This window comes from Pseudophryne corroboree, chromosome 1, assembly GCF_028390025.1.
Source record: "Pseudophryne corroboree isolate aPseCor3 chromosome 1, aPseCor3.hap2, whole genome shotgun sequence".
Classification (NCBI taxonomy): Eukaryota; Metazoa; Chordata; class Amphibia; order Anura; family Myobatrachidae; genus Pseudophryne; species Pseudophryne corroboree.
In genome coordinates, this window is record NC_086444.1 from 1,084,468,405 (window position 1) to 1,084,485,589 (window position 17,185).

The 17,185-nt window shown below is 46.6% G+C and overlaps 2 protein-coding genes across 2 annotated transcripts in view; both read left to right on the plus strand.

The window, feature by feature from the left end:
* BST1 (bone marrow stromal cell antigen 1) overlaps window positions 1–384 on the plus strand; it is a 73,118-nt gene extending 72,734 nt beyond the window's left edge. Inside the window, exon 8 of the mRNA XM_063957000.1 lies at window positions 237–384. Within this exon, the coding sequence (XP_063813070.1) occupies window positions 237–384 (148 nt within the window). The remainder of the gene's footprint in view (window positions 1–236) is intronic.
* A 4,651-nt stretch (window positions 385–5,035) lies between these two features.
* Window positions 5,036–17,185, plus strand: part of LOC134927135 (ADP-ribosyl cyclase/cyclic ADP-ribose hydrolase 1-like) — a 36,067-nt gene continuing 23,917 nt past the window's right edge. Inside the window, exon 1 of the mRNA XM_063921192.1 lies at window positions 5,036–5,370. Within this exon, the coding sequence (XP_063777262.1) occupies window positions 5,138–5,370 (233 nt within the window). The 5' untranslated portion in view covers window positions 5,036–5,137. The remainder of the gene's footprint in view (window positions 5,371–17,185) is intronic.

Below are 17,185 nucleotides of genomic sequence, written 5' to 3' on the forward strand. Positions count from 1 at the left end.
GGTATGCTGAGCGCCGGGATCCCGACCGCCGGTATATCAAGTGCCTCCCGGTTAGGAAAGCATAGACGTTTGGAAGCATTGTCGTTGTATGCCCCCATGTTATGTGTAGATGACCACACTCCCTCTTTGTGTGTGTGCACAGACAATGTTGATAGGTGCTATATGATTTCAAGCCATTTACCAATGCTTCTCTCCATTTCTTTTAATAACAATACAGCTCTGTTTCTTCCCCACAGACCAGTCAGAATATTACAGTGTGTGGACATTCCTGATCACCCCGAATGTGCCACAAACAACAGGTGCGGAGACTTTACTTCGTGGATGACAATGATTTCAGCTTGGCTCACTCTCTTATTAATCATGGAAATAGCATTCATTAATTAATACAAATGGCTTATATAGAGCTCAGTATCAATGTATTTGTACTGTAAGTACACTGCATACGAGGATGGAGCTAAGCAGATAGTAAAATTGTATATTACTCATCATAGAGATAAGCAATATACAATATCAACATATACAAATGAAAAGACAAAATGTAATATTTTAAAACTGGTACAAATCAGTTTCCTTAAATGTCCACAGACAGATCTATTCTGAATTTCAAAAGTGATTATCTGCTGCAATGAAGTTTTCAATCTATTATTATTAATGCATATTCCTGCCCAAGGGATGCTTATAGTCTACATTACCTATCACACAAGCACACATTATGCTAACATTAAGCTACATTATGTAGACAAAAGTTATGGGACACTAACAGCACATAGATAATGAGATTTTATTGATGTCAGTACTTTGAAGGTCCACCACATACAGTGATTACCGCAGACACCCTTTTTGGCAAACTGTCCACAAGTTCCTGGACAACATCAGACGGTATTTTTTGCCATTCCACCTTACGTACAGGGACCAACTGCGACACTGACGAAGGTAGAGTCGGTCTAGAACGCACACGTTGCTCCAGATCATCATAGATGTTCTCAATTGGGTAAAAATATGGACTCTGAGCTGGCCAGTCCATCTGGGTTACCACATTTTCTGTATACCAGTCCAGTGTCATCCTGGAAACGTGACATCGCGCAGCCTAATGATGAACCCCTTTTCAAACTTAGTTAGGTCCTTCTGGCAAGCCATTTTGTTAGCAACTGATGTACAGTAGTCAGTGCCCCTCTACACGTGTTATACCTTCATGAACACGTGTCTGTTGCAGGAGCACACCATTATTTTGCTTCAGCACATGGGGGTGGTGGTGGAGGGGGGTGTTTGCTGTCCAATCACTTTTGTCTAAATAGTGTACTAGTAAGTGTATGAACTCTAGGAGGAAACCACGGTGTACACAAGGAGAACATGGAAATGCCTCACAGATACTTGCCCAGTCAAGTTGGAACCTATGGCCCCTTCAGTGATTAGTTCTTCATTTAAAGATTTTATTTTCAGTGTACATGAATGAATGTAAAGATTGGAAGCCATGCTTCCTGGAGACAACAAGCCTGTGTTCTGACATAATAGTACATGTGATTTTCTATGCAACTTTCTACATGGAATGGAACAAAGACCATCAGCATGATAACCTCCTGGTTATAGCTCAATTATATTGTTGGGCCTTTCAAATTATAAGTACAGATCTATAATTACCACTGACATGTGGAGTTTATTTTATGTTGTTTATGGTTTTATTTATGGAGAAGAATAAAAAAAAAAGAACCAATTTGCTTCTGTTGCTTTGTATAACAATGCAACATGGTTATGTCTTTCTGTATTTTACATCTTACAGGTTGAATGTGTGCGCCCTCTGCTGCTTAAAGCCGCACTACCACCTACATATCACATATTCCTAATCTCCTTCCACCCCTAGATACAGGGCCACCATCAAGGGGGTACAGCAGTAAGGGGCCCTGACTGCCTAGTGGGCCCACCACAATCACACAATTTTATTTTTAGAATTACTTTTTAAGTGCTGCAATCTGGTCCCAGGAGGAGAAAAGGGCTTACTGACAAATATACAAATATTCTGTGGGTCAAGGCACCTCTTTGTTGTTCCAATGCCTAGCTGTCCATTGCAGTGTCAGAGAATACTGCTATCAGGTTTCTTGGCGTGGCCATGCCCCCTTCTGCAAGCATACCTTCTGGAAGCATTGAGTAGCTAATTTTAAGCAGGTGATTAAAGAACTAGTGATAGTGTTCTCACACTCAGATTGCAGCTCTTTCAGAATACAGTGGTGTTTTACTATCTATCTATCTATCTATAAAAATAAATATATATATATATATATATATATATATATATATATATATATACTGTGCACACATACACAAATATTTATTATACACACACATACAGTATAAAGCTAAATACACGAATACATTATAATGGGTAGATTACCTCATCACCTGCAAAATTCTAGTCAATATAGCTCTGTGTTATATACAAAAGACATTTTTGCAGGGATGGTGTCATTAAATGTCTCATACCAATATCTAGTCTTAGACTGCAAGGTGCTTTGAGTATTGAAGTTGGGAATGGATGAAAGATGGCCTGGCTCCAATACTTTAGTGCAGTTCTAGCCTTCCTAATTGAGTACCTATTTGAATATTGCTATCAGGAGGGATAGCTAAGAGGCTGAATTATAAAGAACTGATGAACATCGACCAATGGATTGTTGAGGGAGAGATTGTATCATGCCTATGGTCTGGAATTGTGACTATGCATAGGAGGAGCCGTATGGAAGTATCTGTGTGGATTGTATACAGAATTAACAGGGGTGAAGAATATGGGATGTAGACATAATGTCAGCATTTACAATGTTGACATTTATCTTGACAATGTTGACATTGATCATACCAGCATCTGCAGAATCTCAACATGTTCACAATCTTGACATGTGAAACGCCAACATTCTGCATGGACCAGCAGTGGGGGGTTGCTGTAGGGTTAAGCTATGGGAGGTGAGGGTTAGGCACTAGGGGTAGTGTTAGGCTATGGAAGGGGATGGTTACGGTTAGACACTAGGGGGATGGCTAGGGTTAGCCATACTTACTGCCAGAAGAACCACAGGATCCACCGGAAGTCATCCTCTGCTTCTCCATGTCCCTCTCTCTTCATCACCCTCTGCCTCTACTCGTCACCCTGTGCCTTTCCCAATCACCCTCTGCTTCTACCCGTAACCCTGTGCCCATCACCCTTTGGCTCTCCCCATCACCCTCTGCCTCTACCCTTCACCCTGTGCACATCACCGTCACCTCTCCCCGTCAGCCTCTGCCTCTTCCCATCACACTCTGCCAGCAGACACATCTGTGGAGCCACTGAGCAGCACTTCTGACATCAGACACTGGTGTGTTTAAAGGGGACACAGATTATTATTTGATCATAGGGGGTACAGATTATTATTATTTGATCACAAGGTACACAGATTATTATTATTTGATTAAAGGGGCCACAGATTAATATTAGACACTGTTGTATGGTGGTCACGTGGCGCATTACCATGTGCCATATTTATTGGCAGATGCCTACAAGTTGGTAGGTGCATAGCAGATGTGAACAAGGAGGTTAGTCCACATGTTGACTCCAAACCAGAGTAGGTTTTATTGAAGATAACTAGTTACAGGTGATAAAAGATAAACAGCGGCCAGTATGATAAGGTATCAATCTCTCCTGGGCTAAGTACTGTACAGCCATCCAGCACTGTGATGCTCCAATAACGCAGAGACAGGCATAGGCATATGCAGACCATATCATTGAGCAAAATAAACAACATGCCCTTGCCTGTAGTCTAATCAGCCTGACCTTTAAGTCATGTACAATAACACAGGCATATGTTGTTACTGGGGTTGATGAGCCATGTGCTATAACACTTAAGAGTTAAGAGACAGCTTGTAGCATTTAACTACATGTCAACAACAATATTATGAACTTAGCATGGGGTGTAGAAGAGAGGCATGGCCAAAGCATATTTTTGCACCTGTGCCTTTCACTTACACATTCTGCCATTCTACAGGAGCCTGCCTTCCTGCTCCACCGCCCATGCAACAACAGAACATCAGTCACTGACCGGATGGCCTGCAGCATGCCGATGATTCTGACAGCAAACTGCTCCTCAGACATCTGCCAGTGATTAAGCAGTTCACAGACAAGATAATGGGCACTGCCCCCCCTGGTGGTGGTGGTGGTGGTGGTGGTGTTGGGGGCACTGCCCCACCCTGCTAATCAGCTTTTAGTAATAAAGTGTTAGCAGATTTTTACATTTATAGAAACCTATAAACTAAATATATAGCTACATTGCTATCCTCTATTATCATATAATGACTGTTCTGTGCAATGGTTCTACATACACTTTGCAGCCTGCATAAAGACGTTATTAAGACTGACACCAATAGGCGTTTCTATAGTGGGTGCAGTGTGTGTGGTGCACACGGGCCCCTGGGTCCAGGGGGGCCCACGCCGCACCCAAACATCATACTTACCTTTCTGGAGTCCCGCAACGGCGGCCCCGCTGTGCAGGCACAAATCATTCAGAAAATGTCCGCCACAGCACTGAAGGTGTCCCCGGTAACAAGGCGCGTGCTCCATGTTCCTGGAGACCTGCGCATGCGCAGTAGACTCTGACATTATGCCAGAGTCTACTGCTGCCGAAGAGGAGGGGGCCCATGACAGAGGCTGAATGCGGGTCCCCTCCTCTCTTAAAACGCCCACGCTGACACCCCATCAGCAATAACATTTACTTTTTCTACAAAACAAATTGACATTATGTGTAAAATTCAGTTATTGTAGCAATCATTTCTAAATATATATGTAGAACAAGCCTACTGTAAGCAAATATTAGATCATGCAGCAGGAAAGTTGCCTATTTTGTCACACATGCCACTTACATTTTTTTTACAATTTTTTATCATTTAAAAATGTCTTAGCTCATCAAGATAAAGTGTATTGTCCCTATTTCACAAAGACCTGCACTGTGTGTCTGTGTAAGCTGAAAAACAAGAGTGGGAGGAGAAGGGGCAGAAGAAATAGAATAGAAGGCCAGCTGCTGTGCCCCTCATTCACTGGTCTGGCTCTGTAGGCTGCAGTGATCAGAGTCCACTATCGTATCCCAGTGGAGACAGTAGCCAGCTCTCTCGCCAGTCAGCAGTCAGTATGTATCAGTGGGGTGATGCCGGCAAGTATAGACCCCTGTGGACGGGGAGCATACTTGTTCTAGCAGTCATCATTTTGGCACCGTGTGTAGTCAGTGCTCATGCATCAAGTAAGAAAGTAACAGGTCAGAAAGAGCAAGTACATAAATGGAAAGGACCTGGAACATCACAGAACCTGAGGAACGTCATTGTCGGACGGTGCTTTCACTATATGTCTATGCATCCAGGCATCGGGTAAGCTTAGATGACTTCCTGCACAGTAAGTGCACTGCTCTTGTACTCAACACTGTAATTGCACTGCTCTTGTATTCATGTTTGTTCTATGCCAGACCAAAATAGCACCTGTAGCTGTCTCAACTTAAAGTCACTTCAGATTACAAGTAGCCAAAGTCACACGTAAGAGGTAACAATGAGCTAGTACAGGGGTGGGCAATTATTTCAGCTGAGGGGCCACTTGACATTTCCTGTCAGTATCCGAGGGCCACATACAAAATAGCAGCTCGCCCCACTTGCCAAAAATATAGGGACGTGGCTTCATGTGGAAGGGGTGTGGGCAAAAAATAATACAGATTCATATTAGGCTGCACAATAGTCTCCATTATTCAAATTGCGCCACACAGCGCCACTTACACACATTACACCAGGTAGAGCCCCTTTTACACACATTACGGCAAGTAGAGAGCCTTTTTACACATTAACATTCTATTTAGGATAATTATTGTGCAGCAAGCAAATTATCCAGTGTCTTATGGCCCCTGGGGAAAGGTGTGACACGGTGACAGAACACGGTGGGGGTGACACAGTGACAGAACATGGTGGGGGTGACACGGTGACAGAACACGGTGGGGGTGACACAGTGACAGAACACGGTGGGGGTGACACGGTGACAGAACATGGGGGGTGTGACACGGTGACAGAACACGGGGAGGGGGGGTGACAGTGACAGAACACGGGTGTGTGACACGGTGACAGAACACGGTGGGGGTGACACGGTGACAGAACATGGGGAGGGGGGGTGACAGTGACAGAACACGGGTGTGTGACACAGTGACAGAAAACGGTGGGGGTGACACAGTGACAGAACACAGGGAGGGGTGTGTGACAGTGACAGAACACGGATGTGTGACACAGTGACAGAACACGGGGGGTGTGACACAGTGACAGAACACGGGGAGGGGGTGGTGACAGTGACAGAACATGGTGGGGGTGACACGGTGACAGAACACGGGGAGGGGGGTGACAGTGACAGAACACGGGGTGTGTGACACAGTGACAGAACACGGTGGGGGTGACAGTGACAGAACACGGATGTGTGACACGGTGACAGAACACGGGGGGTGTGACACAGTGAAAGAACACGGGGAGGGGGGGTGACAGAACACGGTGGGGGTGACAGTGACAGAACACGGGGGGTGTGACATGGTGACAGAACATGGTGGGGTTGACAGCGACAGAACACGGGGAGGTGACACAGTGACAGAACACGGGGGGGGTGACACAGTGACAGAACACGGGGAGGTGACACAGTGACAGAACACGGGGGGGGTGACGTAGTGACAGAACACGGGGGGTGTGACACAGTGACAGAACACGGGGGTGACAGTGACAGAACACGGGGGGTGACAGTGACAGAACACGGGGGGTGACAGTGACAGAACACGGGGGGTGACACAGTGACAGAACACGGGGGGGGGTGACACAGTGACAGAACACGGGGGGGTGACACAGTGACAGAACACGGGGGGGTGACACAGTGACAGAACACGGGGGGGGAGGTGACACAGTGACAGAACACGGGGGTTGTGACATGGTGATAGAACATGGTGGGGTTGACAGCGACAGAACACGGGGAGGTGACACAGTGACAGAACACGGGGGGTGTGACACAGTGACAGAACATGGGGAGGTGACACAGTGACAGAACACGTGGGGTGGGACACAGTGACAGAACACGGGGGTGGGATACAGTGACAGAACACGGGGGGGGTGACACAGTGACAGAACACGGGGAGGTGACACAGTGAGAGAACACGGGGGTGTGACATAGTGACAGAACACGGGGAGGTGACACAGTGACAGAACACGGGGGGGTGACGTAGTGACAGAACACGGCGGGTGTGACATAGTGACAGAACACGGGGGGGGTGACAGTGACAGAACACAGCGGGGTGACACAGTGACAGAACACGGGGGGGGGTGACAGTGACAGAACATGGGGGTGACATGGTGACAGAACACGGGAGGGGTTGGTACAGCGAGAGCTAAAGATCTCTCCCCCAAACCTAAAAACAGACTGACGCCACTGCCCGCACACACAAATATATGCACACACACACACACACACACACACACACACACACACACACACACACACACACACACACACACACACACACACACAATTTCACTTTTCCCATTAACTTACTGATCTGGCTGGCAGTGGCAGAAAGGATGGATCTGTAGCAGTCTGGCTCTTGTCCCGTGTAGCCCCGCCCCCTCGTTGGCACGTAGCCCCGCCCCCTTCTCGGCTGAACACAGCCGTTGTCACTGGGGACTCTGGAGGAGGCTGCTACAACGCAGCAGCAGGAGCAGCAGGGGAGAGAGGCGCCGCCGGCAGCTTGGAGGTACTGCAGTGCAGAGCAATGACAAGCAGCTCAGCCGGTCGGGCCACTTGTCATTGCTCGCTGGTGGGAGGCAGTGGGCCGGGCAGGATCGGTTTGCGGGCCGTATTTTGCCCACCCCTAAGCTAGTACCACGCTTGGGGCAGGATGTATTGGTGTCCAAGATTGCCGGAGGTGCGGGATGCTGAACGATCTCAGATGTTTTTTTTAAAGGGACGATAAAAAAAATGTCAGAGATCGGCCAGCATCCCACACATCCAGCAATCTCAGACGCCATTACAACCCACTGATGGATCACCCATGCATGCAGGAGGCATCTACTTATACCAAACGCCTCCTGCTGGATTACCATATGTAAGCCACAGCTATGCTTACTACAACCGCACCTGAATCAGGCCCGATGTGTGGAACAGGCTGCTGCAGCAATCTGCTGCAGTCTGATCAGTGTTAAGTTTGACTTTCTGCTCACACAGCTAAGCATAGCTGGAGGTGGGTCTGCAGTTACTTATACATAAACTAGTCTGCTTCAACAAATGTAGAAGGTGCAGGCTGAAATCCATAAACTATACAGTACCTCATATCTGACCTGGCTCAGACAATAAAGTGGAACACATAAAACAAACAGGAGGCAGCCGGGAATACAGGATCAAAATAATGAACCCTGTTGTGTTCTGATACAGTAGATACAATCCTGGCTGCAATTGCAATATAAAATGTTGTAAATATATAACATGACATACAGATTTTAAGAAAATTCCAATGACCCATTTTTTAATTCTAAAGAATGTGCTCTATTATTTGGTTTACTTTTCTTTTCAAATATTAGCATTACATAATCCGGGCTAATGACAGATCTTTGTTAATTATAAATACAGGAAAACTTTAATTAAATAAACCCATGTGCAGTCCAGACTTTGTCCTCTAAACACATTATAGGGCACAATGCATGACATATGGGTATAGGGGATGTGATCAGGAGACCGCTGGTCACAATACCTCCCTACATCCCGCCCCCTCACAATCCCGACCAACAGGGACTATTTCCACTCATTGGTGTCCACGACATCCATAGAGTGGGAACAGAACCCGTGACGACCGCAGTTCACCACTGAGCCCGCAAGGGGGCTTGTTGCGCTCGCCTCCCCCTCCCGGCATTCTGCTCCCAGTGTCGGTCTCCTGACCGCTGGTCACGCATACCACCCACGGCTATGCTCCTTGGCTAAAACGGTTGCAGGGCATGCTGGGATGTGTAGTTCAACAACACCTGGAGTGCAAAGGTTCCCCATCACTGGCCTAGGCAAAACATTCATCATGAGCAAAAAAACGTGGGTCCAAATGTTATCTCACTTACACTGGCGAAAACGCGCCCCGTGTTTCGCCGATTTTGAGGCATTTTTTACCAATGCTTTTTCAGAAGTGAAAAAAAAGAAGTGAAAAGGCATTGGCAATAATGCTTTAAAAATGGGTGAAAACTAGAGATGAGCGCCTGAAATTTTTCGGGTTTTGTGTTTTGGTTTTGGGTTCGGTTCCGCGGCCGTGTTTTGGGTTCGAACGCGTTTTGGCAAAACCTCACCGAATTATTTTTGTCGGATTCGGGTGTGTTTTGGATTCGGGTGTTTTTTTCCAAAAACACTAAAAAACAGCTTAAATCATAGAATTTGGGGGTCATTTTGATCCCAAAGTATTATTAACCTCAAAAACCATAATTTACACTCATTTTCAGTCTATTCTGAATACCTCACACCTCACAATATTATTTTTAGTCCTAAAATTTGCACCGAGGTCGCTGTGTGAGTAAAATAAGCAACCCTAGTGGCCGACACAAACACCGGGCCCATCTAGGAGTGGCACTGCAGTGTCACGCAGGATGTCCCTTCCAAAAAACCCTCCCCAAACAGCACATGACGCAAAGAAAAAAAGAGGCGCAATGAGGTAGCTGTGTGAGTAAGATTAGCGACCCTAGTGGCCGACACAAACACCGGGCCCATCTAGGAGTGGCACTGCAGTGTCACGCAGGATGGCCCTTCCAAAAAACCCTCCCCAAACAGCACATGACGCAAAGAAAAAAAGAGGCGCAATGAGGTAGCTGACTGTGTGAGTAAGATTAGCGACCCTAGTGGCCGACACAAACACCGGGCCCATCTAGGAGTGGCACTGCAGTGTCACGCAGGATGGCCCTTCCAAAAAACCCTCCCCAAACAGCACATGACGCAAAGAAAAAAAGAGGCGCAATGAGGTAGCTGACTGTGTGAGTAAGATTAGCGACCCTAGTGGCCGACACAAACACCGGGCCCATCTAGGAGTGGCACTGCAGTGTCACGCAGGATGTCCCTTCCAAAAAACCCTCCCCAAACAGCACATGACGCAAAGAAAAAAAGAGGCGCAATGAGGTAGCTGTGTGAGTAAGATTAGCGACCCTAGTGGCCGACACAAACACCGGGCCCATCTAGGAGTGGCACTGCAGTGTCACGCAGGATGTCCCTTCCAAAAAACCCTCCCCAAACAGCACATGACGCAAAGAAAAAAAGAGGCGCAATGAGGTAGCTGACTGTGTGAGTAAGATTAGCGACCCTAGTGGCCGACACAAACACCGGGCCCATTTAGGAGTGGCACTGCAGTGTCACGCAGGATGTCCCTTCCAAAAAACCCTCCCCAATCAGCACATGATGCAAAGAAAAAGAAAAGAAAAAAGAGGTGCAAGATGGAATTATCCTTGGGCCCTCCCACCCACCCTTATGTTGTATAAACAAAACAGGACATGCACACTTTAACCAACCCATCATTTCAGTGACAGGGTCTGCCACACGACTGTGACTGATATGACGGGTTGGTTTGGACCCCCCCCAAAAAAGAAGCAATTAATCTCTCCTTGCACAAACTGGCTCTACAGAGGCAAGATGTCCACCTCATCTTCACCCTCCGATATATCACCGTGTACATCCCCCTCCTCACAGATTATCAATTCGTCCCCACTGGAATCCACCATCTCAGCTCCCTGTGTACTTTGTGGAGGCAATTGCTGCTGGTCAATGTCTCCGCGGAGGAATTGATTATAATTCATTTTAATGAACATCATCTTCTCCACATTTTCTGGATGTAACCTCGTACGCCGATTGCTGACAAGGTGAGCGGCGGCACTAAACACTCTTTCGGAGTACACACTTGTGGGAGGGCAACTTAGGTAGAATAAAGCCAGTTTGTGCAAGGGCCTCCAAATTGCCTCTTTTTCCTGCCAGTATAAGTACGGACTGTGTGACGTGCCTACTTGGATGCGGTCACTCATATAATCCTCCACCATTCTATCAATGTTGAGAGAATCATATGCAGTGACAGTAGACGACATGTCCGTAATCGTTGTCAGGTCCTTCAGTCCGGACCAGATGTCAGCATCAGCAGTCGCTCCAGACTGCCCTGCATCACCGCCAGCGGGTGGGCTCGGAATTCTGAGCCTTTTCCTCGCACCCCCAGTTGCGGGAGAATGTGAAGGAGGAGATGTTGACAGGTCGCGTTCCGCTTGACTTGACAATTTTGTCACCAGCAGGTCTTTCAACCCCAGCAGACCTGTGTCTGCCGGAAAGAGAGATCCAAGGTAGGCTTTAAATCTAGGATCGAGCACGGTGGCCAAAATGTAGTGCTCTGATTTCAACAGATTGACCACCCGTGAATCCTTGTTAAGCGAATTAAGGGCTGCATCCACAAGTCCCACATGCCTAGCGGAATCGCTCCCTTTTAGCTCCTTCTTCAATGCCTCCAGCTTCTTCTGCAAAAGCCTGATGAGGGGAATGACCTGACTCAGGCTGGCAGTGTCTGAACTGACTTCACGTGTGGCAAGTTCAAAGGGCATCAGAACCTTGCACAACGTTGAAATCATTCTCCACTGCACTTGAGACAGGTGCATTCCATCTCCTATATCGTGCTCAATTGTATAGGCTTGAATGGCCTTTTGCTGCTCCTCCAACCTCTGAAGCATATAGAGGGTTGAATTCCACCTCGTTACCACTTCTTGCTTCAGATGATGGCAGGGCAGGTTCAGTAGTTTTTGGTGGTGCTCCAGTCTTCTGTACGTGGTGCCTGTACGCCGAAAGTGTCCCGCAATTTTTCTGGCCACCGACAGCATCTCTTGCACGCCCCTGTCGTTTTTTAAAAAATTCTGCACCACCAAATTCAAGGTATGTGCAAAACATGGGACGTGCTGGAATTTGCCCATATTTAATGCACACACAATATTGCTGGCGTTGTCCGATGCCACAAATCCACAGGAGAGTCCAATTGGGGTAAGCCATTCCGCGATGATCTTCCTCAGTTGCCGTAAGAGGTTTTCAGCTGTGTGCGTATTCTGGAAAGCGGTGATACAAAGCGTAGCCTGCCTAGGAAAGAGTTGGCGTTTGCGAGATGCTGCTACTGGTGCCGCCGCTGCTGTTCTTGCGGCGGGAGTCCATACATCTACCCAGTGGGCTGTCACAGTCATATAGTCCTGACCCTGCCCTGCTCCACTTGTCCACATGTCCGTGGTTAAGTGGACATTGGGTACAACTGCATTTTTTAGGAGACTGGTGAGTCTTTTTCTGACGTCCGTGTACATTCTCGGTATCGCCTGCCTAGAGAAGTGGAACCTAGATGGTATTTGGTAACGGGGGCACACTGCCTCAATAAATTGTCTAGTTCCCTGTGAACTAACGGCGGATACCGGACGCACGTCTAACACCAACATAGTTGTCAAGGACTCAGTTATCCGCTTTGCAGTAGGATGACTGCTGTGATATTTCATCTTCCTCGCAAAGGACTGTTGAACAGTCAATTGCTTACTGGAAGTAGTACAAGTGGGCTTACGACTTCCCCTCTGGGATGACCATCGACTCCCAGCGGCAACAACAGCAGCGCCAGCAGCAGTAGGCGTTACACGCAAGGATGCATCGGAGGAATCCCAGGCAGGAGAGGACTCGTCAGACTTGCCAGTGACATGGCCTGCAGGACTATTGGCATTCCTGGGGAAGGAGGAAATTGACACTGAGGGAGTTGGTGGGGTGGTTTGCGTGAGCTTGGTTACAAGAGGAAGGGATTTACTGGTCAGTGGACTGCTTCCGCTGTCACCCAAAGTTTTTGAACTTGTCACTGACTTATTATGAATGCGCTGCAGGTGACGTATAAGGGAGGATGTTCCGAGGTGGTTAACGTCCTTACCCCTACTTATTACAGCTTGACAAAGGGAACACACGGCTTGACACCTGTTGTCCGCATTTCTGGTGAAATACCTCCACACCGAAGAGCTGATTTTTTTGGTATTTTCACCTGGCATGTCAACGGCCATATTCCTCCCACGGACAACAGGTGTCTCCCCGGGTGCCTGACTTAAACAAACCACCTCACCATCAGAATCCTCCTGGTCAATTTCCTCCCCAGCGCCAGCAACACCCATATCCTCCTCATCCTGGTGTACTTCAACACTGACATCTTCAATCTGACTATCAGGAACTGGACTGCGGGTGCTCCTTCCAGCACTTGCAGGGGGCGTGCAAATGGTGGAAGGCGCATGCTCTTCACGTCCAGTGTTGGGAAGGTCAGGCATCGCAACCGACACAATTGGACTCTCCTTGTGGATTTGGGATTTCAAAGAACGCACAGTTCTTTGCGGTGCTTTTGCTAGCTTGAGTCTTTTCAGTTTTCTAGCGAGAGGCTGAGTGCTTCCATCCTCATGTGAAGCTGAACCACTAGCCATGAACATAGGCCAGGGCCTCAGCCGTTCCTTGCCACTCCGTGTGGTAAATGGCATATTGGCAAGTTTACGCTTCTCCTCCGACAATTTTATTTTAGGTTTTGGAGTCCTTTTTTTACTGATATTTGGTGTTTTGGTTTTGACATGCTCTGTACTATGCCATTGGGCATCGGCCTTGGCAGACGACGTTGCTGGCATTTCATCGTCTCGGCCATGACTAGTGGCAGCAGCTTCAGCACGAGGTGGAAGTGGATCTTGATCTTTCCCTAATTTTGGAACCTCAACATTTTTGTTCTCCATATTTTAATAGGCACAACTAAAAGGCACCTCAGGTAAACAATGCAGATGGATGGATTGGATACTAGTATACAATTATGGACGGGCTGCCGAGTGCCGACACAGAGGTAGCCACAGCCGTGAACTACCGCACTGTACTGTGTCTGCTGCTAATATATAGACTGGTTGATAAAGAGATAGTATACTCGTAACTAGTATGTATGTATAAAGAAAGAAAAAAAAAACACGGTTAGGTCACTGGTATATACAATTATGGACGGGCTGCCGAGTGCCGACACAGAGGTAGCCACAGCCGTGAACTACCGCACTGTACTGTGTCTGCTGCTAATATATAGACTGGTTGATAAAGAGATAGTATACTCGTAACTAGTATGTATGTATAAAGAAAGAAAAAAAAACCACGGTTAGGTCACTGGTATATACAATTATGGACGGGCTGCCGAGTGCCGACACAGAGGTAGCCACAGCCGTGAACTACCGCACTGTACTGTGTCTGCTGCTAATATATAGACTGGTTGATAAAGAGATAGTATACTCGTAACTAGTATGTATGTATAAAGAAAGAAAAAAAAAACACGGTTAGGTCACTGGTATATACAATTATGGACAGGCTGCGGAGTGCCGACACAGAGGTAGCCACAGCCGTGAACTACCGCACTGTACTGTGTCTGCTGCTAATATATAGACTGGTTGATAAAGAGATAGTATACTCGTAACTAGTATGTATGTATAAAGAAAGAAAAAAAAACCACGGTTAGGTGGTATATACAATTATGGACGGGCTGCCGAGTGCCGACACAGAGGTAGCCACAGCCGTGAACTACCGCACTGTACTGTGTCTGCTGCTAATATATAGACTGGTTGATAAAGAGATAGTATACTCGTAACTAGTATGTATGTATAAAGAAAGAAAAAAAAACCACGGTTAGGTCACTGGTATATACAATTATGGACGGGCTGCCGAGTGCCGACACAGAGGTAGCCACAGCCGTGAACTACCGCACTGTACACTGGTTGATAAAGAGATAGTAGTATACTCGTAACAACTAGTATGACGACGGTATAAAGAATGAAAAAAAAACCACGGTTAGGTGGTATATAATACAATTATGGTTGGACGGACTGCCTGCCGAGTGCCGACACAGAGGTAGCCACAGCCGTGAACTACCGCACTGTACACTGGTTGATAAAGAGATAGTAGTATACTCGTAACAACTAGTATGACGACGGTATAAAGAATGAAAAAAAAACCACGGTTAGGTGGTATATAATACAATTATGGTTGGACGGACTGCCTGCCGAGTGCCGACACAGAGGTAGCCACAGCCGTGAACTACCGCACTGTACACTGGTTGATAAAGAGATAGTAGTATACTCGTAACAACTAGTATGACGACGGTATAAAGAACGAAAAAAAAACCACGGTTAGGTGGTATATATTATAATACAATTATGGATGGACGGACTGCCTGCCGAGTTCCGACACAGAGGTAGCCACAGCCGTGAACTACCGCACTGTACACTGGTTGATAAAGAGATAGTAGTATACTCGTAACAACTAGTATGACGACGGTATAAAGAACGAAAAAAAAACCACGGTTAGGTGGTATATATTATAATACAATTATGGATGGACGGACTGCCTGCGGAGTGCCGACACAGAGGTAGCCACAGCCGTGAACTACCGCACTGTACTGTGTCTGCTGCTAATATAGACTGGTTGATAAAGAGATAGTATACAATACTACTAATATACTGGTGGTCAGGCACTGGTCACCACTAGTCACACTGGCAGTGGCACTCCTGCAGCAAAAGTGTGCACTGTTTAATTTTAATATAATATTATTTATCATGTACTCCTGGCTCCTGCTATAACAACCTGCAGTGCTCCCCAGTCTCCCCCACAATTATAAGCTTTATATACAATACATTGATGTGCAGCACACTGGGCTGAGCAGTGCACACAGACTGAGTCACTGTGTGACTGTGTATCGTTTTTTTCAGGCAGAGAACGGATATATTAAATAAAACAAACAACTGCACTGTCTCTGGTGGTCACTGGTCACTGTGGTCGTCAGTCACTAAACTCTGTCTGCACTCTCTTCTAATCTACAGTATCACAGCAATCTCTCTCTCTCTCTCTCTCTTCTAAATCTAATCTAAATGGAGAGGACGCCAGCCACGTCCTCTCCCTATGACTCTCAATGCACGTGTGAAAATGGCGGCGACGCGCGGCTCCTTATATAGAATCCGAGTCTCGCGAGAATCCGACAGCGTCATGATGACGTTCGGGCGCGCTCGGGTTAACCGAGCAAGGCGGGAAGATCCGAGTCGCTCGGACCCGTGAAAAAAAAAGTGAAGTTCGTGCGGGTTCGGATTCAAAGAAACCGAACCCGCTCATCTCTAGTGAAAACAGCCCGCAACTGAATACTCAGCGGGGTAAATTCGATGCTCTGAAATTGCCAGACCTAATTGAATACCACCTTATGTCTAAAACATAGTTGGAGATTTATCAAAGCTTGGAGAAAGATAAAGTGGAGATATGTACTAAGCCTTGGAGAGAAATAAAGTGGACGGAGATAAAGTACCAGCCAGTGGGCTCCTAACTGTCATGTTACACAGGCTGTGTTTGAAAAATGACAGGAGCTTATTGGTTGGTACTTTACCTCTGTCCACTTTATCTCTCTCTAAGCGTTGACAAATCACCCCTTAGTCATTGCGAATGTCTCCAACCCTGTCTCAGTTTAGTTTTCTAGTCACATTTACATCAGTCGCTGTAACTGCTCCACCTCTCTGTGATGGTCTGTTCTTGTTGTAAAGAGGAACAATTCCTTTCAGAAAACCCCTGTACCCGCTTCCTCAGTTACCAGCATAACAATTTGCAATGCCCCAGTTATTTGTGCTGGGCCCCACACATAGTTCTGCTCTCCCTTGGCAACCTGAGAGAAGATTTGTAAAACTCCTATAGCTGGAATATGTAGATGTTGGTGGTTTGGTTCCATTTGCAAAAATACGTTTGGTAATCACATAGGAAAAATGTATCAAGGTGCAGTCTTAAATATCAATGTACACAAGGAAAAGACATTGGTAAAATTACCTATTTAAAGTATATGTAAGTTTTTACTTGATCTGAAACTAGTGTGCAACATGCTCAGGTTTTTAATGGAGCTTTAACATACATGTGCTTAGCTACGGCATAAGTTGTGAGTCTTTGCACACTAGACAAATGGAGGTTTGCATGATGGGACTGTATCTATCCTATCTCTAAACCTAGCCACATAAGAGAGTAGCTCTGATATTATACAGTACATGACCTCTTCAATTAAGTAACAATGTACTTTCAAGTTAATATGCATTTAACTTGGGTCAGAGCTGTTTTTTGTTACCAGTCGTCATCTCCTGTTTGCCCGAATGTCCC